The sequence below is a fragment of the Pelmatolapia mariae genome, linkage group LG20, assembly GCF_036321145.2.
Source record: "Pelmatolapia mariae isolate MD_Pm_ZW linkage group LG20, Pm_UMD_F_2, whole genome shotgun sequence".
In the NCBI taxonomy this organism is placed as follows: domain Eukaryota; kingdom Metazoa; phylum Chordata; class Actinopteri; order Cichliformes; family Cichlidae; genus Pelmatolapia; species Pelmatolapia mariae.
Genome location: NC_086244.1, coordinates 28,521,200 through 28,545,735, shown reverse-complemented (window position 1 = coordinate 28,545,735; position 24,536 = coordinate 28,521,200). Strand labels below are relative to the sequence as shown.

Sequence of the window (24,536 nt, the reverse complement as noted above, 5' to 3'; positions counted from 1 at the left end):
GTGCCGACTTTACTTTCATCAAAAACTAAACAAATAAAGTTCGTTAGCATTTTATCAAAAATAATAATGTTTCGGTTTGTCAGTGTAATTATAAACGCAAGTACCGTCATACGATCAGTATCCGCGAAACATAAAACCAATTCCATCGCTTTGCACCAGAGGATTGTGGGTATTGCGGTTTGGCGTCACGTTTTTTGATCCAGCATGGCAGCGAAACAGAAAAGGTTTGTTAATATTTTCTTTATTATGCTATGGATACAATGAGATTTACCCAGTATTTTATGTTGATGTTGAAAGTTAAAGTCTGGCCAGTTAGTCGTGAAAGTCATTCTAACTCTTTACGGCTGTATGTTAGTAACTCAAGTGCTAGCATAAAGTGGTCATGCTAACTCGAATACGACTGCTGTATTGTAAGTGTGGTTTCGCTTCATGAAAATATTAATAATAATAATAATAATAATAATACAAGGTTCCTGAGTGTTTTAGGGAGATATTTGCATCTGACTGACAAGTGAACAGCTAAACAACAAAATGCTTACACATGAACTTAAAAACTGTAGAACAGTTAGACCACACACACATTTTGATCGACTTGCTTCTTATGGATTGTTTTCTTTCTTGCAGGAAATTAGAAGACTTGAGTGTGGATGAGTTCCTGCTGACAGGCTTTGAATCTGACGAAGAGACTTCCAAACAGAATGGGCTCAAGAAAAAGACAGATCAGAGCTCTCCAAGCCCTAAGAAGTGAGTCCTTATATTTAGAGACCTTTAGGGGGTGAAAAATAATCTTAAATGTGGGCACTCTCTGATACGGGTATACACACGTGCAGCATTTTCCAGTGTAAAATGTTTGGATATTGTATTCTGTTCAATTGGGGTCATATCCATTTACCTTTCAGACTCACCAACTGACTTCACACCCCTTTAGCTATGGTACTATTCTGCTATATGTGCTGCCTGGCCTAACCAAAGTCAAAGTCCTAACCCGATTGAGATGCTTTGGCAGGGGCGTAATTTCCAGGGGGCCTGATTATTGGGGGGTATGACCCCCCCCCCCCCCCCAATAATCAGACCCAACCAATATAACCCCCCTAATAAAATTATGAATTATCTTGCATAACTAGGCTGTTTTAAATAATCAGTTGATTATTTAAGTTATTACTAGCAAAATAGTTGCATGTTTAATCATCTGGGAATTCACCCAGATTTATTTATTTATTTAGACAGACATCTTGACCCCCCCCCCCCCCCCCCCCCAAATGTTCAGCACAAAGTTACGCCGATGTGCTTTGGCGTGACCTTAAGTGCTTGGTTGCATTTCTTGCTGCCAAGGGTGGCACAACGAGTTATTAGGTTTAGGGGGCAATTACTTATTCACATAGACCCAGGTAGGTCTGGAAAGCTTTTTGCCTTTAAAAAAAATGAAATTATCATTTAAAAACTGCATTTTGTGTTTACTTGGGTTGTCTTTGTCTAGCATTTTTTTGCTGATCTGAAACATGTAAGTGTAACAAATATGCAAAAAAAGAGAGAAAGAAATCAGGAGGGAGCACTTCAAATGTTCTTTTCTGTATGATGTACTGTTAGAAAAGTGCAAATGCAGAAAATGTCTCAAAGTTCTGTAACTCATTTTGTACATACTCTGTATTTGTAGAGATCAAAAGTCTAAAGGTAAGGCCTCTCAGCACAAGGAGCAGCTGTCCAGGTTAAAGAGCAAAGATCCCGAGTTCTACAAGTTTCTGCAGGAAAACGACCAGGCGCTTTTGAATTTTGACGACACCGACAGCTCAGATGACGAAGACGAGAGAGGGTACCACAAACTACCATCTAAACTGGAGGTAAGAGGGCTACTTACTTTCTGGTGTGAGTTCTTTTGGAAATTAGGAGATCCTCATGCTGCCGTTTTACATGTTTGTAGGAGGCCAGCTCTGGGGATGAAGAAGATGATGACGATGAATATGCTGCAAAAAGTTCAAAGAAAGCCAAGAAGGGAGCAGATACTATCAAAGTCACAGACAAAATGATAGACGACTGGAAAGCGGCCATGAAGAAAGAACCCACAGCTCATCTCTTCAGAGAAGTCACGCAGGCCTTCAAGGCTGCTGTCGCCACAACGAAGGGTGAAGAGGGCGGTCAGTGCCGCTACAAAGTAGCTGACAGCTCAGGTGGGTCCTCATATCTGTATTCATGTATATATGGGTATATAACAGTTTAATTTGAAATTAAAACACCAGTCACACAGGCCTAGAGGCCGGTCAGCAACCATTTACCATCCAACAGTCACAAAGGAAAAATGTGTGTTCTCCAACCGGTAAGCAAGTGATTGTTGAAAGCACTATTCATGCAGTCCTAGAGAGGGGGGTCAGTGACCCCTGGCAACCATTGATTGCTATGTGAAAGTTTTAATTCTGTGACTGTTTGGTGAGTAGTTGGTCTTAAATAGCCCTTTTCTATTAGCACCTCCTCGTATCAGATCGACTTGGTTTTTGGGGTTTTTCATTATGTGGTAGTACCTGGTACCACGTACTTTTGTAGTACCTACTCGGCCGGGGTTTCAAGCGATCTGAAAATGTGACGACAACAGACTGCATCCCACTGGTTGGCTAGTCATTGGTCATGAGAGCATCTCCTTCATGAAAATCAAAACAGCCAGTTTTGAAACCAGGCAACAAGGAAACACAGTGGTCCTCAAGTCTGATTAAAAAGCCATACACCGAGCAGCAGGTATACCATCGGCGTAACGTCCACGGGACATTTGGACCCACTGCTATCACGACCCTACACACAATAGATGGGGCGACTGGAAAACGAGTGGATCCAAGTATGTACTGATGGAAAATGGCAAAGGACCTCTTTTAAAAGGGCTAAAAGAGGTATACGGTGATGCAGTGGAGACAGTTCAGCATCTTCCATACAAACTGCTGTCGACTGCTGTGATCTGCTAGCAACCGGCAACCAATCACCAACCAGTAAGGGAATACCTAGCGAATTTAATAATTTAACCATAATTTGTTGTCAGTCCTTAATGACTTGTCACATGCTGTTGCAAGCGTTCATGCCTTTGTGTGATATTTTACTCATTAATTAGCTTGTAGTCGTGTCCCTACGGTTGTTTATGCAGTGCCAGCCACGATAGAAATATATAAAATGCCTGGACTTGTTGTTATTGTTGTAAATGGGACAGGAAGCATGTTTGATTGGCCTTAAGGATACACACCATTTGTTTTGGGGCTGAAACAATAAATGTAACTTGCTTGTTTGCAATCAAATAAAGGTTTTTGTTGTTATTCCAAACAGCCATGTATTTTGTGAATACATTCTAACGCAGACATTTTCCCTCTTGGATGAACGTCACCCAAAACATCAACTCGCGATCTGGTTAATCCACACAGAAGCTAGAAATGTTATTTATGTTAACCCACCATGGATTAACAAGACACATTATATAAATAAAAGAAGTGCAGGTTATTTAGAGACAAACTTGCCGATCTCTGTCACAGAGAAGAAATTAAAAACACAGTTTATCAGTTACAAAAAGTCCTCTGGCAGTTCTTAAATCTTTCCTTTAAAGATCGATTGTTTCTAGAATTGTGTTATTGTGATGGCATAAGCACATTAATATTCAGTCCTTGTGCTATTTATGAAAGATACAACACTTAAGCATGCATGATGTTCTTTTTCTGTCTGCAGTGTTCAATGCTTTGGTCCTGTTCTGCATCAAAGATATCCACGGAGCTCTGCAGAGGATGCTTAACCTGAAGCCAGATAAAGACCAAAAAAAGTACAAAATCCACAATATTCACACTCGTCTCATTTCTCATCGATTGTCTCGATGTAGCTGAGAAGAGGGGAAAGAAAACCTGTTTACTCATTTCTTTGTTTGTCTTGCGGTTTGTTCGCAGGTCAGTGCTTCCTTCGTCTAGTCCAAGATGGCAGAAGAATCAGATGGACATAAAGATGTATCTCAGTGGAGTGGTTCAGGTTTGCTCTTTACTTCATGTGTCTCTTTGTTTTTCACCACTTAGATTTCAGGCCTGTGTGTTCCTGTGAGGCAGATACATGAAATACAGAATACAGGGGTTCATTTTTGTGAAGCAGAGTAGTTTCTGAATATTTGCTTTAAAATTATTTCTTGTTCTGTTGTTTCCCACCTGCAGCTGTTATCCAGCCTAACGGAGGCTACGGTCATCTGCGCCGTCCTGAAGCACACCAACCAGCTCGTACCGTATTACTTGTGTCTACCCAAACAGTGTCGCCACCTGATTAAAGTGAGACCTCCACCTTAGCTTGATGACACGGAGTAAAATATGTCAGTATTTATTGACAAATGATGTCTTAATGTGTCTTTGTTTTTGTTTCCATTTCCTGTTTCTGACTCTAGCAACTAATGAAGCAGTGGAGCACGGGGGAAGAGACGAGTCGGGTTCTTGCCTTCCTGGCCCTCAATAAAATCTGCCGCCAGAAACAGGAAACGTACCTCAACCCGATTCTTAAGGTGAGCTGCAGGAATTGAGGTGTTCACAACAAACCTGGATCTTTACTGAGGCAAAAGGGGGGAAAAAAGCAAATCCAGCCTGGGCAGCCAGGTTGGTTTTTTTTTTTTTCTTTTTCTTCTTAAGAATAATTGTCTTCCTCTTTGCAGCAAATGTACATTTCTTATGTACAAAACTGCAAGTTCACGTCTCCCAACGTGCTGCCCATGATCAACTTCATGCAGAGAACTCTGACAGAGATGTACGCCCTGGACACGCAGGTCACTTACCAGCACGCCTTCATCTATATCCGACAGCTGGCCATTCACCTCAGAAACGCCATGACCATGAAGAAGAAGGTTGTTTGTTTTGTTTTGGCTTCTTTTTGCTGTTTGTGCTCACATAAAACAGTAATTATAGAGACTGACATCTGCTGTGAGTCATTTAGGGCTTCAATTTAAGGATTGTTTTTGTAATTATATAAAATTCAAATATATATTTGCTTTCGAAATGTTCATGTGCAAAAACGGGGATGTATGATTGGAGCTTAGTCCAGTTTACAAAAGTGATTTAAAGCTATATACTGACTGAGCAACCACACACAGTGACACAGAGCTATTCTCTGCTATATGGATGCTCATCCTCATTCACATTTGACCCCTTTTATTTTTTTCTTTAATAGGAAACGTATCAATCAGTTTATAACTGGCAGTATATTCACTGTCTGTTCCTGTGGTGTCGGGTCCTGAGCACACTGCACCCCAGTGAGGTACTGCAGCCTCTGATCTATCCACTCTGCCAAGTCATAATTGGCACCATCAAGTAAGTATACATAAATATGTTAGGGGAAAAAAAGCTTTTAAAAGATTAAAAACTCAACCCCAGAGTCTGATGTATAAATAAAGCCACGACTTGGCCTCAAATACACACTAAACAGCCACCTATATTATATCATACACTTATGTTACACCTCGCTAGCACCTCCATTTGCTTTCAGAACTATCTTAATTCTTTGTGGCATAGATTCAACAAGCTGCTGGAAACATTCCTGCTTTGGTCCATATTGACATGATGACATCACACAGTTGCTGCCAATTTGTTGGGTGTAAATCCATGATGTCACTTTCTCGTTCCACCGCATCCCAAAGATGCTGTGTTGGATTGAGATCTGGTGAACGTTTCATCATGTTCAAGGAACCAGTTTGAGATTTGAGCTTTGTGACATGGTGCATTATCCTGCTGGAAGCGGTCATCAGAAGATGGGTACACTCTGAGATGGACGTGATTCAGTATTCAAGTAGAAGTAGCATTTAAATGATGCTCAGTTTTTTACTGAGGGGCCCAAAGTGAGCCAAGAAAATATCCACCACTAGCCTGAACTATTGATTGAAGGCAGGATGGATCCAAGCTTTTATCTAGTTTACACCAGATTCTGACTTTAACATCTGAATGTTGCAGCAGAGACCAAGACCCCTCGGACCAGGAAACATTTTTTTACATTTTTGTCAGTCTGTGTGAATTGTAGCCTCAACTTTCTGTTGGGATGGGAGTGGTCTTCAGAGATGCTCTTCTGCATACCTTGACTATAATGACTTGCTGTGCTTTGACCTACTGTTGTCTTACTATCACCTTGAAGCATTCAAACTCCTCTGATCCTTGAAAGCAGCAAGTGATTTCTGCCCAAAGATCTGCCTCGCATAGGATATTTTCTCTTTTTGGGAATGTTCCCTGAAACCTTAGAATGATTGCACAGGAAAATCGCAGTAGATTAACAGTTCCTGAAATACTCGGGCTGGTCTGTCAGAAGGCACGTATATGCCTTTAGGTTGGCTGATTAGATCTCTGCATTAAGAAACATGAACAGGTTTACCTAATGAGATGAACCATTGTTTGTAGTCCTGCAATCTGCATTTTTTAAAATATATTTTGTGGTTCCTTCACCCAAAATTTTTGTAACTCATAAAGTGTTGCTTTCAAAATCGTGGAAGAGAATTATTTTTATTTTTTTTGTACATGTTGCCAACAGCAGGTGGAGACATTGATCACTATTTTCTCTTTCAGACTGGTTCCCACAGCGAGATATTACCCTCTGAGGATGCACTGTTGCAGAGCACTCACTCTGCTGTCTGGCAGCACCAACACGTTCGTGCCCGTTCTGCCTTTCCTCTTGGAGGTAAGGCTTCACGTCATCTCAAGTAACCACCGTGCACATCTAACAGCGTATCGGTGAGGGGTCAGGTTTCCAGTGGCCCGAGTCTCTCGCACCGACACACAACTTGAGGCCCTCAGATAGTTTGAGATAATCTACAATAAACAGCCCGTTGGCTGACTTTGGTGAAATGGAAACAATGAAAAGGTAGATGTGATGAAATGTTCCGTCGGTGGTTTGCTGCGGAAAAACATCAGTGGCATACGAAATGCACTTTGGTCTCAACGGCCACAACTGCAGGAGCTCAGGAGGAAACATTCAAAGGGTAGAGCTGTGAGAGACACCTTTGTTATCAGACCAATCACGGGTCACCAACTGACAACATCTTCTCTGGATCAGGTGCTAGTCACGTGACCGCGTAGTGTGCCTTTGTGCACAAGTTTTTATGCACACTGTGCGGCTTTGTTGTGGTTTGCTGGAGGAGAGACATGTGCTGGCGACTGGCTCGGCCCGCTGGGAGTGGTCAGCGCATGTCTGTCTGTGTGTTTGTGTGTGCATGCAGCAGTTTGACCGAAGCGATAAAGACACGGTTGCGGTTTACACTCTGGTCCTAACATGCTGTGCAGACCACATCCTCTCTGCCTATGGCCCACTCCCCACTTCTCTCCCCCTCATACACACAGATACACTCCGACCCCCGCCTCCCTCGCTCCATCTAACCCCCAACAGCAAGCTGTGTTTATTTGTGACGCACAATGCTTCCTGTGTTTTTTCTCCTTTACTGTTCCCCTTGTTAAAGTCAGGCTGAGGTACGCTGCTACTGTTTTAATTAGAGCAGCAAAAGCAGCCCCTTCCTCCTGTGTGTCTGTGCCTGTGTGTGTGTTCTCGTATCTCCGAGGGGGGTGTATGATTTGGAGCTTCCTGCTTGTGTAGCTGTGTGTATGAGTGTGTGAGAGAGAGAGAGAGAGTGCACCAGGGTTGGCCCATGCCTTCCCACTTCCCCTGGCTCCCCCGCAGACCGCCACCACATCCTATGTTTGTACAGACAGCACCGGCCAGGAGCGTTGCTCTGCTTCGCGCACAGCGAGCATTAACGACCACACACACACACACACACACACACACACAGAGATACAGGGAGTCAGAAATAGCTTGATACACAAATACAAGACAGAAATTCACTTGCGCACTGTGGGCAGATGTGAAAGCTAAAGCTTGTAGACAAATAGCCCACACGTTGGCTAGAATGTACTTTCACAGACTAAGATAGAAATGTGTCATCTCAGTAACACTGCAGTATTTAAAATGAGCTGCGCTGACTGATAATTGTCAAAACACTTTCAGCATCCCGCAGAATAAATGTTTTCTTTAGCTGTGTTGTCTTTGAAGAATAGCAAGTTGAATGCGGATTTACTCAAGATAGAGACGGTCGCGGCTTTTATTAACGTGTAGAAGCAGTTCCAAATATCAACCTACAGCCAGGAGATAAAGTTTCCACTGGACTTGAAAAACTTAGCACACCGTACGATTCAGTTGCTTGTAGAACCACTTTTAACTTGAAGCAATCGTTTTCTATATGACTTTCTCTTAAGGTCCTGCCACTGCATTTCAGTCTGGTTGAGGTCTGGACTTTTACTTGACCTTTGCAACACCGTCGTTTTCCTTTTTTTAGCCATTCTGCTGTAGATCTCCTGCGGTGCTTGGGATGATTGTCCAGTTAAATTACCCAGTTTCAGTCAGCTGTCAGACAGACGGCCTCACATTTGACTCGAGCATTTGGTACACAGTGGGGGTTCATGTTTGACTCAATGACTGCAAAGTCCTGTGGCTGCAAAACAACCCAGATCATCACTCCTCCACTACCGTGCATGACAGTTAGTCTGAAGTGTTTGAGCTGATATGCTGGATTTCTTTTTCTTTTTCATACATGGCACTGGGCATCATTGCAGCCAAACATCTTCACTTTGGTCTCATCTGTCCAAAGCACATCGTTCCAGAAATCTTGTGGTTTGTTCAAATGCAGCTTTGCAAACTTAAGCCGTGCTGCCATGTTCTTTTAAGAGAGAAGACACCCCCTCTTGTCAACAAGCACCACACTTGTTCAGTCTTTTTCTATCTGTACTGTCATTAACTTTGACATTTAACATGCTAACTACAGCCTGCAGAGCATTGCATGGTCTGATCCTGGGGTGAATTTACTGGAACATCCAGTCCTGAGAAGATTGGCAACGGTCTTGTTTTTCACTTAACAGTAGAATGATGGACTTCAGAATGGCCTGATAACACATCCCAGTTTGATGGGCAGCAACAATTGCTTCTCTAAGATCACTGTTGATGTCTTTTATTCTTGGGATTATGTTAACACACGTCTAAATACTGCGGACCAGCAAAGCTTCTGCTTTTAGAGAGGTGCTCACACTCGCTGATGATCAATAATTCAAGTGCACTTGATTAGCAGCACCTGGCTGCTACTTACCCTCTTAAGTCCTATGCAAGCGGTAACTGTGGACTTGGTTTCTCACAGATAAAACAGATTTATTAGCTAATTGGTTTAATTAATAGTGATGTTAATTATGAAATTTGTAGGCCCAACCTGCATTATTGATTCCTTCATTAAGGGATGTGTCTGGATTGGATAGTTGAGAAAACAGGTGGATGTTACTCATACCAAAATCTGCATCCTTTTTAAAAAATGCAAACAAAAAGACTGACAGACTGATTAAAAAGACCATGTTTTATATTTGAGATGGTATGCACTACACTGTTGTATGAGTAATGTAGATCAGAGTTTACTGTTTGTCTCCTCTTACAGATCTTCCAGCAAGTTGATTTCAACAAGAAACCCGGACGAATAAGTAAGAAACCCATCAACTTTGCAGTCATCCTGAAGCTTAACAAGGTCAACCTAATCGAGAAAGCCTACAAGGTAAGTGTTACTGTGACCGCTGGTGTTAAGAGTGTTAGACCAGGTACTTCTTTATAGCTGGTATACAGCGGTTCCTGCTGATTCTGTCTTTAGTGTGCTGAGATGGAGCAGCTCATGGAGTCTTAGTTATTTTAGTGCTACTCTGTGACAGAGTGCGTGTGGATTGAGGACAGCGCTGAAAGTCAGAGCTCTCAGACTGACCCTGAGTCACCTCGCTCAGTGCTGCAGCCAAGAGGATTGCAGCTCTGTGGGATTATCCCCCGCACTCCCCTTGCTAGGACTGTTCTCACCGCTGTCACCCGGGCAACTGCCGTGAACCCCCGTCTCGTAAACACACAGCAGACCTGACCGAACAAACAGATTGGTCTGAATCAGAGCACCTCTCAGTCCACACAGGCTTCAGATGTTTTATTTCACAGAAAGGCAGCTTAACTTCTAGCCCTGTAGATGGCATCTTTACGTATTCAGCTTTTACTAAAGGCTAAATAATAATAATAATAATTATTATTATTATTTATGGTATAAAGTAGCTCCTCATTTGCCCTGAACCTTCAAAAGGTTTAGGGGCTACAGGGAGCTCTGAGTAACACAATTGGTAATCTCGGGTTGCTTTTCTGTGGTTTCCCATTTGTTTTTAGTCTGTGTTGATAGAGAATATAGCTGTTATGAAGTGCTAAAGTTTATTACTGTCACATAGTGGCTCTGTGGTGTAGCGGTTAACAAAGTTAGCATCACGTGCAAAAAGATTGCCGGTTCAAGACCAGGAGGAGAAACAAATCCTGCCACAGGGGTCAAGCTAGTGTACTGGTACCCAGTGCATTTCCCAGTCTTTGCCGTATCGACATGTAGATGCAGCTGCTGTGGTAACCTGGCTGCTCTTCAGCCTTCAAGCTGTTGATGCTACACTGTAATTATTTTCAATGCGTTTGGTTTTCCTGGGGCAGCATCTCGGCTAGTCATGTTACTTTTTGGTATATTACCTAAATGGTAACCATTTGATCTCCTGTTTATAAGCCGGAGGTGACTTCATGTCTCAGGGACACACATCCACAGCTGTGATGGATCTGTGTGCTAGCACTATACATTGCAAACAGAGTATATTGATTAGCACAACATTGTGATAATGTACTGGCCAGTAATTGCATTTTGCTTGCTTATTGTTGCCAGTGTAGACTTGCGCAGTTTGTCGTTCATATAGACTCCTTTCTGCTTTTCAGTGAAAATACAGTCGTTCAGTATTGGCTCCAGTGTTAGCCACTCAGTTTTACTCCTGATGGCAGGGTGATGCAGACACATCAGCTCACACTGTTTGAGTGATTTAGTGAGTTCATATAAAATAAAACTTTAGCTTAGTGTGAATGTTGCACTTTGTTTCTGTTCACTGGTATAGACATCACGCTAAGCGAGATGTGATTGGTTTGGAGACTTATTTTAAGTTAGCCCCGACCAATAAGCAGGAACGATATTGTCTGTCCCAGAAATACCAATATCTATGAACACAAACACTGCATACTAGAAGTTCAACATTAAATCTTCCCAAAATAGATCTGGATAGAGACACGGATCAATTAAAACAGCTTGTAATGCATTATTGATTCTTGGTTAGTAAACATTTAAATGTTAATACCAGGCTGGGAAAAGCTATTGGCGTGATTAATTTGCAGCGAGGAAGATGCTTCCATAGATCCACTGGAGTTAGTTTCACATGAAATAGGAAAATGATGTAATTTTGTAAATTGTGAACATTGTTTGTGATTGTTGCTGTCCTGTTGTGTTTTAGGACGGGATGATTGACCAGCTGTACGACCTGATACTAGATTACTTCCACACTCAGGCCAGCTCCATCGGGTTCCCTGAGCTCGCCTTGCCCACCATCATTCAGGTGAGGCATACTTCAAAGTGATCTTAAAACAGACTAGAATTTATTTATTTTTTTGACTTAGCAATTGTCTAAAAGAGTGACAATGACACTGAGTGCTATTCCCAAAGTTTTTCACCTGAATATATGATTCGGGATCTGCTGAACCGAATCAGCTTCCTTTAGGGGAAACAATAATCATCCTTTGTGGTTGTTCTTACCTTCTCATGCACCTCCTCCATGTCCCTGCAGCTGAAAGCGTTCCTGAAGGAATGCAAAGTGGCCAATTACTCCAAGCCGGTGCGTCAGCTGTTGGAGAAGATACAGGAAAACAGCAGCCACATCACAGGACGGAGACAGAAGGCCACATTTGGAGTGGCCGATGCCACCGCTGTGGTGAGTGGGTCTGGTTTGTGCAATGATTGTTTGGCCCTTCTATTCACTGGCGTTAAGCTTTTGCAAACCTTTAACATAGAAATGAGTTGCAAATACAGAGCAATGCTCTTCCATTGATCCACATAATAAGGTCAAATAAATAATATGTTGAAAATGGCACTAAATAGTAGGGTTGCAACGATACTCGTATCGATATTGAACCGTTCGATACAGTGCTTTCGGTTCGGTACGCATGTGTATCGAACAATACAAAATTTTTAATTTATTTTATCAACTTTTCTTCTGACGATGCTGTCTGTGCTGAGAGCTCAGTGGATCTGCGTTCGACTACTCCGCCTAGGCTGCACTGTCGAGCGCAGATCCACTGAGCGCAGCGCAAGCTAGCAAGACAGAAGCTAATCGTTGCAACATGGCGAATTGAACCTCCCCCACCCTCATTCAGATATGGCCTTTGGAACTCTTTTGGTCTTCATGTGAAGCATGACCCTGAAGGTAAGCGCATCATGGACAAAAGTAAAACAGTATGTCGGATGTGCCACGCAATGCTCAATTACATGGGTGGGAACTACTGCGTTAGCAGTTAGCTCGTTAACGTGTTGACGCTGTCCAGCCCCACGCACGGGGTGATCCGAGGTAGCTGGTTAACGGAGATTTGCCGTGTTGTGGCGTTAACGTCATTTCAGATTAATGCTGACAGCACTAGTGGGAACACAACGAATATGACTGCACATTTACGCCGACATCATCCTAGTGCAAAGACAAGTGGAAGCAGACAAAAACAACAAGCACGCATGCTACAAACTTTACCCGAGTCATTTAGACAGCCGTTAGCACATGATTCTCCTTATGGGGACCTGATATGTTTAATATGCTGCTGAGAGTATACCCCAGAAGAAGCTATAGTATAGCTTTTATTTTGGAAAGAGCCATTTCTCTGTAATGAACTCTCTTTTCCAAAGATGAGTGATTTCTCGATCAGATAGATTTATTTTTTTATTACTTTGTTGTTTCAGCAACATTAAATTTAAAAACTGTACTTTTGAGTTAAAATATATAATTTTAATAAATGACAAATTAAAAAAGCATGAACATTTTTTTTGTATCGAAAAAATATCGAACCGTGACACCAAAGTATCGAACCGAACCGTGAATTTTGTGTATCGTTGCACCCCTACTAAATAGGTTTAAATTTTAAAACTACTCAAGGCCAATTAAACATAAAGGTCATCAACAAAATGCAAGATGGGCAACAGGAAAAAAACAGAAAAAAAACATTTTACTATTATTTTTGCTTCCAAGCTAGACTTTATTTCATTTTAAAAGCAATCTTGAGCAACAGTTCTCCAGACTTTATGAATATCTTTTCAAATGTTTCTTTGGACATCCTTTGCTGAACCACCTAATAGTGATCCATGAATCATTCAAGCAAGAAAAGGCATGTAACTCAATGCATGAGCCAGTGTTGTGTCTACACATGACTCATCTACATGTAACATACCATTTGCCACTTTGTTACTAGTAGCTAGAGATGGACCGATCCGATATTAAGTATCGGTATCGGTCCGATACTGACCTAAATTACTGGATCGGATATCGGCGAGAAATTAAAAAATGTAATCCGATCCATTAAATATCAAAAAAGCACCTCACAAAACTTGCGACACGACGTAACTCGGCTTGTAACCGTAGCACGTCGAAGCAGTGTGCTCACGTGATAGAGCGGCTGTGTTTATTTGTAGCCTCGCTAGCAATCCAGCATTTCATCTCCGAGGACGTTATCCCAGAGAGAAGTAAAGCAAGTGTGTAAGTTCATCTCTGAATGTTTGTAAAGCGTACCTACGTTAAGCTTAACAACCGATATATGGAGCCTCTTCTCTCTCCCTCTCTTGCTGCTACTTCAATCGTGAAACTGCTTAATGATCAGCTGATCAGCTTTTCTGTCGCGAGTCCGTCTCTCTTCTTTGTTTTTGGCCCACTTTGCACCAGAAAGAGGAAACCAGCGGCTGAACAACAGCAGCACGTTTAACCTTGATAAGCTGTTGTTAGAATTTATTTAATATTACTTTCTAGACCAGGATCCTTTTCTACGGCTGGTAACTGTGCAGGGGCGGATCTAGCAAAGTTTAGCCAGGGGGGCCGATAGGGCATTAACAGGGAAAAGGGGGCACAAAGACATACTTATCTTTCTTATTCTCATTTAAAATGTCTAGCTTTTAATAAATAATTATCTGAATCTTACACCCAAAGTTTTAATCTGATGTAAAATTTATAGAAGTCCATTACTGTATATAGTAACTGTTAAGTCTAATATACCCTAGTAAGCTATAGTACTTTTTCCTTTGGGAAAGTACCATCTGTGCAGTCTGCAATTCTGTAGAAGAAAGATGTTGAATATATTTAATTATTCTTGAAAAATAATTTATTTCTGTGCATTTTTTTCACACTGCATCAAATTAAAGTTGATTACGTCGATTAAGCATCATGAGGTGGAGGGTGGGGGTGGTTCCCTTTTTTTTTTTTTTTTTGCTGGGAGTTTGCAACCCTATTAGTTAGGTTGCTTAATATTTCTGCTAAGTACTTTTTAAAATACCAGAATAGGAAGGATGGAGTAGGTTTAAGTTTATTAGATTGATCAGTGTTGCTGAACTATGAAATATTTTGGGTGCAGTGTATTTTTTACATACAGGTATAACAGAATAGCTTTAGTTTTGTTGTTTATTTAAACTTGAGTATGAACTTATACAAAATGCAGCAAGATATTAAAAAAAAAACAGTTTTATTGATTAAAAAACACTATCGGATTAATATCGGTATCGGCAGATATCCAAATTTATGATATCGGTATCGGACATAAAAAAGTGGTATCGTGCCATCTCTACTAGTAGCCTGTCACAAAAACAGTTCCCATTTCTTTAGTTGAATCTATAAATAACTGCCAAAGATAACACACTTTGACAGGCATAAAATACTATCTTTGCACCAACAAGGTGATTCCCAAAGAGCTATTAGATTAAAAAAAATTGGCATTCCTTGAAATGGTGTACTGTGTGTTGAGGGCAAACAGTATCTGAAAGTCATGTCCTGGTTGTCAAAAAGCCGTTCTTTTGGAAGGGAAACATAAAGAAAGGGCCACAAGAACTAGACTGAAAATCAGTAGCAGCACGTATGATGGAGCGATAGATCCACATTTTCAAATCATCAACATCAAGGACGTCTGGAGAGAGGTACAACAGTGAGTATTTACAGTCATCTGTAAATAAATTACAACCCTTATGGGTAATAATTATTGGTTCGTGTAACTATATGTTTAACAATCATATTCCAGTATTTCTAATAAGAGCACCAGAGAAATCCAGTTGCAGGGAAAAATAGCTTTTTACATTCCTTTGGGATAGTTTCCAGTTGAGCTACGTGCTGCAGGCCATCTAACAACTGACCATCTAACGCCACAGGCGGAAGCTGGTAATGGAGAACACCTCTCTATATAAACCTTAAACTCAGGTAAGAATGACCCTGTGCTTACTCCGGTTGTAGACCCCGGGAGGTCTCAAAGGGCCAGTTATACACAAGATGCAGTTACCTGTAGTGCTTCACTGAGTTACTGTCCAGTTTTCAACCTAATGAACTGTATCTCCCATATTCATACTGGACAGTTTTCCTATAAATAGACTTATCAATAGCTATAAGGGTGGTGCCTGATGCAGGTTCTTGGGTATAAGTCCTTGGCTGTGCAGACAGCGGGACGGTGGGTTTACTCCATCCAGTAAAGGTTAAAAAGTGAAAACATAAGCTCTGAAAAGTAAGTAAGAAACTACAAATTAGATCTTTGAAGGACATTTCTACCAGCAGTTTTTGTGCAACACTATCTGAACCTCATGCTGTATTAACATAATAATAAAATTATATTATCTATATTATATTAGTAGTAGGGAGTATAAACTTGATTTTAGAACTTACCTTCACAGCTAAAAAGAAAATTCAAGAGTTTTAATAGGATTTTAATGGAGGGAACTCTGAGATTAGTTATAGTAATCATTTCTACTGAGACAGTGGAGTTTTCTTTGTTTACATGTTATAATCAGCTGACCTGATGCTGCTGCTCTGAGGTTTACTGCTCTTTGTACATTTACAACTGAATTCAACTAGATGTAAGCAGATGCTTCATAGACTGTCTTGATTTCCATCCTCTACACTGACAGTACCCTGTTTATACTGTCTTTATACTAGAAAGTATACAGTTGGTATAAAGGCCGAATTCAATGAATGAGTCTCAGCATCATTAGCTTAAATTCAAATTCATCTCTGCTGTATGTAACCTAACACTGGCCATGAGCACCACAGCCGCTGTGCACCAGTCCAACACAGCGCTTTACTGTAAATTTACCACAGTACTGCAAGCTAACGTGTTTATCCTGAACTTAACTGCCAGGTATTTTCATACAAACCCTGGATAATGCAAAATTATTATATTGAAGTATAACTTACCCCCAAAGTGTAGCGCTTCAATCAATTACATGTTTTTGCCTCTTTCATCTCTTTGTATGTGATAAGCCCTCTTGATGGATAAACCAGTAGGATTATCTTTTATGTGTTACTGTTCCCTCCATTTAGGCTCAAATCAGTTTCATGTTTGAATCTCCCAGACTTGTTAAACCTAAAGTAACGAGCCTGTTTTGCAAACATAAGGAGTAGAAAGTAGAGGCATCTGTGTGAAAATGTAGGAAGTAAAAGTAAAAAGTTGCCAGAGAAATAAATACCCAAATAAAGTACAGATACCTGAAAATCCTACTTAAGTACACTAGTACTTTATTAGTTCCCACCTCTGCAGTCTACTTGACTCATGAAGGCCTTTTTCTATAAACCGAAGCACTTTATCACCCATCTTCCTCGAATCCACGACCAGTTTCACTCAACATGCGTGTCTTTGGACTGGATTTTGGAGTTCACCACAGACACTTCACTACAAAGAGTGACCTGCAATACTGGTTGTTCCACAAATCTCTCTAGAACATGCAGACACAGTCTCTTTAGAGCTCTATGCAGCATCTGTAGATCACCAATGCACTACTATGCGATGACGATGGTGGATCTGCTGTAAGATTAAAGAATTTGCATCACAAAGAGCAGTGCTGGCAACATAGTGGGCTGTCCACGGCTAACAGATGTAGTTTGTCCAGGGCAAAGAACGTTGACTTTGTTAGCTTGTAGTACTGGTGCTACAAAGCTTGCTAGTTTTGTAGCACAAGCATGAAATGTCTGTTAAAATCCCTAATAACCAAAAGCAGTGCAGTTCATTACTTAAACACACTGACAGTAATGCGTAATATGAACACACAGTAACTAGAAATCTTTTCAGACAAACGTGTTTGTTGGTAAAAATGCAAACACAAGAGCTAGTATTAGTGTGTATGTGTGTATAACACATAGGTGTACAAGTATACGTAATGCATGTATGTGTATATATATATATATATATGTGTTTTAGTGAGATACATGTGTGATATTTGAATGTGTCTGTATGTAACACCTCTATAATTACAGGTGTCAGGTGTGTCAAAGTGGTGGATGTCTAGGTGACATCCACAGTAACAACTTGCCCTTTCAGCTCCAGGCCCTTAAAATCATATTAACAACAAAATAAACACCAGTACAGTAACTGAAGAACGTATTCAGGAAATATTTTCTCTGATATGATACAACACCTGAAAGGCACCTTTCTCTCCCTCAGACTGCATGCTCGGGAACTTCTCTAACATTCCTCCTGGCTTACATCTCAACTTCCTTGAAAACATCAGCCATAAAATGGCTGAAGGCAGCGAACTCGGCACGCTCCATTTGATGCTTGAGCTGAAGAGCAATTTAGAGTTGCGGCAAATGGCATAATTTTATGGAACAGTATTGTTAGAACAGGACAGAGCAACTTGAAACACGCATTTCCTTTTTTTTTATTGTATTACCTTTTTTTTTTTTTTTTTTTTTTTTTTACACATTGTCTCTTTTAAATATCTTGTTTTCCACGACGTAACGATTGTCTGGTTTAATCTTTTTCACTGCTTCTGAGCAGTGCTGACAAAAAGTTGCACCTTAGCTTCATAATTCGGCCACGGAAAGTCCTTTTCCCACTCGCTGTTGTACTTCTAAACTTTCCTATTATTGTCAGACGTTCCTTCAGTTGCTGCAGATTGTGTGTTTGTTTCATCCTGATGGCTCGTTTTCTTCCATTTTCTTTTAAACGTTTAAAACATCGCTCCATTTATTCAGCGAAAAAAACACTTCCAATTTCCATTAAACTCTCTGAGCCGCCTGCGCATACCGTCTACCAATGGTCTGGCGGCAAACACAAAGGAATTGTGGGAATTGATGTAGAATTTAAGGCTAATCACATTGATACGATAACAGTTTGTTATCACAGCAGATTACAACTACTCTGTAGCATTGTGATGTAGCATGGTTTCACAAAAAAACAAAGTGGCTTGCAAAGCTGTCGCATTAGTGCTCCGTATGCAAAATAATTTGCTGTCTCTTTCTTTCACCGTGTCATTAAACACTAAATCTGGAGTTCGCCAGTCTGAAGGTGTGTCTGGGCGCACTCCAGGGTCATAAGTGCATCTGCACACTCTGGTGCTTGGAAGTTTGGAAAGAAAAGCGCCTGGAATTCTTTAAGTTTCTTGAAGACGTTTCATTCTGATTCAGAGCTGAAGAAGCTTCTTGGATGAGAGGTGAAACGTCTTCAAGCTACTTAGATTACCATGACCTGGATGACTGAGAACCTACGCAGACACGTATGGCAAGGTTTGCTATCAGTGAAGTGAGCGCTCGCATGATTGGAAAGCTTCACAGTGACGTCTGATCACTTCATGGGACAAACATCCTCCAGCCTAGAAAGCTATGGCTGAAATGTCCAGTGTGTCAGCAGAGGCAGGGTTCAGGCGGGGGAAAGATTGCCTCTGTGTGGATGCGTTTAATTATACCCAAGGAGATTCAGAGCTGAAGTCGACTAAGTTCATGTTTGTGGTGTGTTAGAGCTTCTGCTATAACCGAAGGAGGAAAAACAAAATCACTTCTGTTTCTTATGTTCTCATGGGAAGTGGCTGCATGTCCACACCCTCGGAAATGCATCATTTTGTCTGTTTGTTACTGTGATGTTTTAAAAATTTGAAACAACCTCTGCTGCACGTGTGTGTTCGTTTAGTTGTGTCACCTGTACTTTTGAACAGGTGTGAACTGATGACTATTTAAGAGCGTTTAAAGATGAAATGGAAGCGGATGGTCTTCGTCTGTAATTTAGCTGATGAAACTGTGTGTGTGTGTGTGTGTGTGTGTGTGTGTGTGTGTGTGTGTGTGTGTGTGTGTGTGTGTGTGTGTGTGTGTGTGTGTGTGTGTGTGTGTGTGTGTGTGTTTACATAGTATGGCAGACGACGCGGCACGGTGCCAGCGCCTGTCGCCACGGCTCTGTGCTCAGCGGAGGCTGTCGCCATGGCATTGACTCCCTGGCACGGAGGCAGCCGTAGAGGTGTCACCGCGGGCGAAGGAGAGGGGACAGCCCTGCTGCTGTCGCTGTGGAAAGGCCACGGCCCCCCTCCGGCCACCAGCCCCCCTGCTGACATGTCACCCAAACTGAGAGCTAGCCTAATTAACGACGCCCTGCGTCCATCCAGGTCACACTCTGCCATCGCTCGTCTTTCTCTCATCTGAAAATATTTAGTTTTGTTTGTCTGACCGAATTCAGAAGTAACGTTTTCTTTCTCTCGTCCCATCTTCCGGTGCGCACGTGTCACTCTGTCTTAATAGCGGCACTGAAAATTGTGATAAACGTGTTAGGCCAACGGGTACAAGAGGCCACGGTCTGTTCGCACTATTGGATTTGTCGGTCAGATAATGTGATTGGGCCTAATCAATATTGTCCAGAAAGACCTTTAGGGGCTGAAGAAGATCTCCTCTTTCAGGCATCTTCAACCCGTCTGTTTTCTCTGACTTTCACACTCGTCTGTCTCTTTCTCCCGGTCAGCTGGAGGTGGAGGTGTAATATGAACCTGCTGAAAGGCTTGTCTAAACAGATCCTGGAAAAGAAAGGGAGAGAACCCACCTGTGTATTTATGCTTATTAGGATGGAGATTTGCATTTCCTTTCACATACACATACCTGTCTTGTCCACACCTGTGTGCATTCTCCATCTAAATATCTGTTCTCTGTCAGGCGGCTTGGGAGAAGCAGATCCAGGAGGAGGGGACCCCCCTGAGCAAATATTACAGCCAGTGGAAGAAGCTGAGAGAGAAGGAGATCCAGCTGGAGATTTCTGGCAAGGAAAGGGTAATTATCAAACCAAAGAAACCTGCCAGTAGTCTCCTTACTCAGTCATTATGAGTCACTTCTACTGTTTTTCATTCATGAATGTTCACGTTACCCAGAAGAATTACTCACAAAATGTATTTTGTGATCACGATTAAGGCTGTTAAGACGCAAGCATGTGTACAAGCACTGCAGTTTGTTTTTTTTGTGTGTGTGTGTGTGTCACATAAAGATGGAGGATCTGAACCTTCCTGAGATCAAACGGAAGAAGATTGAAGAGAAGAAGGCCGAGGACAAAAAGGAGTTCAAGGGTCTGTTCCAGTCTGACAGCGACTCCGATGAAGATGATGATGCAGGACTCAAAATCAAAGGTGAGCTAACCCCCTCATATCTGGTTTCCCCCACTTATCTGAATCCGGCCCTGCAAAGGATGCAATTTGTGGACTGGTGCAGGTTATGGTATATTTCCCAACTTGGCCTCTAGGGGGCTGCATTTTGTTACAGCAGTGTAAAAGCTTGAGAGGTGATGACAGTTCACTGTGATTTTATGGGGTTTTTTTTCCTGCCGTTATCCATTTGTGTGACGTCTCCAAGATTTGACTACACGAAGCAGATCACCTGCAGAGCAGTTTGCCATAAGGATCCGAGATATGAAAGCATCCACAGAGGCCGTTCCCGTGGAAATTAAAATTAAATCCCAAATCAAACTGAAGAGAAAATCTCTCGCTTATCAGAGAGTTTGGTTCTCTCTTACTCTATCCGCCAAAAGGAGCCGTCAGCTCATTCATCCTTTAACACCCCCCCCCCCCCCCCCCCCCCCCATTTGCCTCTCGTCCTCTGCGGGTCGTCCACAGGTCAACCTCGATTTTATAGCGTTACACTCGGACACGCTCCAAACAGAAAAAAAAAAACCCCTCCACAAGGTCACTGAGGAACAGAGCAGGCGGCAGGGTTTTTTTTTTTTTTAAATGCATCTGGACTTCATTGTGGGGAGAGTCCCCACAAACGGATGGGCAGCTGCCGGCAAGCATCCCCTCCCCTCTTCCCTCACCCCTCTTTCGTTCATCCTTCCTCAACCCCTCCACACTCACGAACCTGCCCTCCCCACCTCCACCCCAACAGGAAGTACAGGCTTGGATCCCAGCGGGGGTTCCTAATTCAAACCAGCCCACTGGAACAGCCAGCGGTGGCCTCTCTCCCTTTTTTTTTCTCCCTCTCTCTCTCTTTTTCTGGCTCTGTAGACTCCAACCAGCTGCCCCCGCATGTCCTCGCAACACGTGCGCAGACACACACACACGCACACAGACACATCTCGATGATAGCACACAAATGCACACCCACCGCCTCGCCGTCCAGTCTCGAAGAGCCAAAAGCTTTCAGGCAGCTCACCAAAGCTCTCTGTGGTCTCACACACTCCCGGAAAGAGGGGGAGTGCGAGAAGGGGCTGATGATTAAGATTGGTGTGTGTGCGTGTGTGTATTTGTGTGTGCGTGGTGGTAATAAGTCATCCAGGTCATTTGGGGGCAACCTCAAAGGTACGACTGAAATCTGCAAGCACCATGTGAGCAACAAAGAGTCGGAGAGGGCGAGAGCACGTTTGCGATCTTAAATTCAGATGGGAAGTACCTGATGTTTTAATAGACGTTGTTTATGTGTGTGTGTGTGTGTGTGTGTGTGTGTGTGTGTGTGTGTGTGTGTGTGTGTGTGTGTGTGTGTGTGTGTGTGTGCGTGCTCGTGTCATAAAGGAAACAGCTCTGTTTTCCTTCTCTCTCCCCTATGCCGTCAGCTTCTCATCACACCTCAACTTCAAAGCATGTGGACCCCAGTTGTCCCTTTGGCTAGACAACACACACACACACACACACACACACACACAGCACTCTGAGAGTAGCACACCTTAAATTTCAAAAAGAAAAAAACCCAATTTCTCTCCAACACACAAACACAGACACACACACACCAACTCTGCCATTATCGTGGAAGCTGTGGAACCTGCCTGCTATCTCCATTTGCTATATTTAGGCCGTGAGCATAAGATGTCTGAAATTGCCGGTAGTAAACTGTCATGGGTGTTTGTGCACCAGCAGCAGCAGCGGCGGCGGCGCCTGTAATCGACTCTCAGTTCCATCTCAGGAGGAAATAGACACTTCCAGCTGCCTCTGATACCTGGCCCACATATCCACGTCTCCAAAGTCGTCAGACGTCAGCGATGCACCGGTGCAAACTTAGGAACGTCTGAAGAAAGTAAGACTAGACAAATTTCAGCGCGCTGTAATGTTTTTCCACCATCTCCCCTCAGGTAAGAAGAGCAGCCGTGCATCAGATGACGAGGATGACGATGATTTTGAAGACCTGTCTGACCTGAGCGATGATGAGGAAGAAGACTTAGGTCGGTATTCACAATTAACAGTTTTGACACATTTTAAGGTCCTAATTTGTCTGTTTTGGTTAATTTGCTGTGTAGAGGCGTCTGCGTTACCCTTTTCTATCAGTGCAGGGCCAGAAATATGGAGGCTGGCTGGTAACAAGGGTAAAACTTAAAATTACTGTTTGCCTCTAGAGCAGGGATGTCAAACTCGTTTTACACTGTGGGCCACATACAGTCCACTTTAATCTTAAGTGGGCCAGCCCAGTGAAACAGTGCTTCCTGAAGTTTATCTGCACATTTAATCCTGGTTGTATATTAACATAAGAAGAAGTAGAATTATAACAATATGTTTTTCTGCACGATATAGAAATGCTGCTGTAGCAAATGAAAGACAGACCGGAAAGTTTTTGTTCATTAAAAGCAAATGTTTAGTTTTTTCACTGTGGACATAGTTTATTAATAGATATAATCTATGAATTCATTACTTTAGTGTAGTGTAGCCGTGGAAAAGCTCTTTATCAGTAAGAGAAGCTGTGAAATTTATGTTCTTCATATTTTCCAAAACAGTCCAGCGGCCGGATTGGAGTCTTTGTCGGGCTGCGTCTGGCCCCCGGGCCTTAAGTTTGATATCCCTGCTCTAGATAATGCAAATATAGTCAAGTACAAAAAATTGAATTTTAATAAATATTTGTTTTTGTAACATTTTTTCAGGCATAAACTGCCACATGATGCCAGATTTGGGTCTCGACAGTCTGAACTTTTAAGTTTAAACATTTCTGGGTTCGGCTGCTGGTTCGGAGGGAAGAGCGATTTTAGAATTTAGACTAAGCATTTGCACTGAAATAGTTAAATTATCCCCAGAAATTAATTCGGTCTCTTAAATGAATTTATTTAAGGAGCGCTACTCTAAATTTATGCTTTTCAGTTATGCATTTATCATCCGTGTGTAACTTTTGAGAGATGGTTTACATCACATTTTAACATGGTGGTCTCACAGCTGGTAGCAACTCCTGTGGCCACTCATTAGCCGAACCTGGAGAGTAAACAACATTGTAAATGTGTCAGATTAGAAGAGGTTTGTTAAAAATGCTGTTCTACTCTAACGTGTGTGCACGTAAACCACTCGATACCTGTGAGGTTTCTGATGTGGCTGAGCGTGAAGTTTAAGTACTTCTTGTCTATATTCCAGATGATGATGATGATGATGATGATGATGATGATGATGAAGAGGAGGAAGAGGAAGGAGATAAAAAGGCTTCCAAGACTCCTCAGCCGCTGTCCTCCTCTGCTCTGATAAAGCTGGCTGAGGGAGAGGAGGATGTAATTGAAGACCTGGAACTGTCTGATGACGACTGAGGGTCTATAGGAGCGGTCAATATTTCCAGTATTTCCTCTCTTTGTTATTGTTGTTTTAATTTTCTGTCTCCTCATATGTACAGTACAGAGAAGTTTAATTTTATTAAACACTGAGCCTGATACAAAAAAAAATCCTGTCTGTCCTTGAATTTTTTTTTTTTTTTTTTAAGATGCTAATTGAAGCGTGTATGTGCATGTTAATGCACAAGTGCACCTGAAACGAGTAATTTGTGTACATGTGCACACCTGTAGGCACCCCCAGGCTTTGTAAGAACGGGCTATTTGGAAGGAGCTATGAGGCTGGCTGAGCCAGGCCCAGCCAGGCAGGGCCGGCCAAGAGGAGCGGGTACAGAGAGGCGGGTGTTCAGCCCCGAGGCAGCAGTGCGGTGCCAGGCTGGCAGGGTGGTGTCTGATGCTGCGCCAAGACTCTCTGCCCAGGTGGTAGAGCAGCAACACAGGCTGGTCTGTTTCCGTGCCAACTCCTCACCCACCCCCTGCCCGGACCGCTGTCTTTTCTGTCTGTCTATCGCACATGCTCAAACACGGCTGTCCTACTCCCAACTCTCCCCCCCCCCCCAGCTTGCCAGAATTCACAGCCAAACCGATGGCGATTCTGACCTTTATCACGAGGCACATTTACGGCACGTATTCACCAGTGTAGGAAGGAGACAGGTGAACTACGAGACGTGGTGTGAAATCCTTCAACTGCAGATCTGATTTGA

General features: G+C 42.4%; 1 protein-coding gene across 1 annotated transcript; it reads left to right on the top strand.

Moving 5' to 3' along the window:
* Positions 1 to 162: 162 nt before the first annotated feature.
* On the top strand, positions 163 to 23,928 carry noc2l (NOC2-like nucleolar associated transcriptional repressor). Its single transcript, XM_063465189.1, has 18 exons — positions 163 to 224; positions 625 to 744; positions 1,655 to 1,838; positions 1,919 to 2,165; positions 3,691 to 3,781; positions 3,903 to 3,981; positions 4,158 to 4,268; positions 4,382 to 4,495; positions 4,643 to 4,831; positions 5,155 to 5,294; positions 6,534 to 6,645; positions 9,434 to 9,547; positions 11,328 to 11,429; positions 11,658 to 11,801; positions 19,998 to 20,111; positions 20,323 to 20,461; positions 22,390 to 22,479; positions 23,648 to 23,928. Exons 1-18 carry the CDS (start codon positions 205 to 207, stop codon positions 23,812 to 23,814), a joined length of 2,277 nt encoding a protein of 758 aa, XP_063321259.1. The 5' UTR covers positions 163 to 204; the 3' UTR covers positions 23,815 to 23,928.
* The last annotated feature ends 608 nt before the right edge of the window (positions 23,929 to 24,536 follow it).

Bases quoted from the DNA above. Each gene is read 5' to 3' on its own strand.
- noc2l (XM_063465189.1), top strand. From the start codon at position 205: ATGGCAGCGAAACAGAAAAG. The intron at 4,832-5,154 runs GTTGTTTGTTTT...TTTCTTTAATAG, and splicing joins CCATGACCATGAAGAAGAAG to GAAACGTATCAATCAGTTTA. The intron at 22,480-23,647 runs GTCGGTATTCAC...TCTATATTCCAG, and splicing joins TGATGAGGAAGAAGACTTAG to ATGATGATGATGATGATGAT.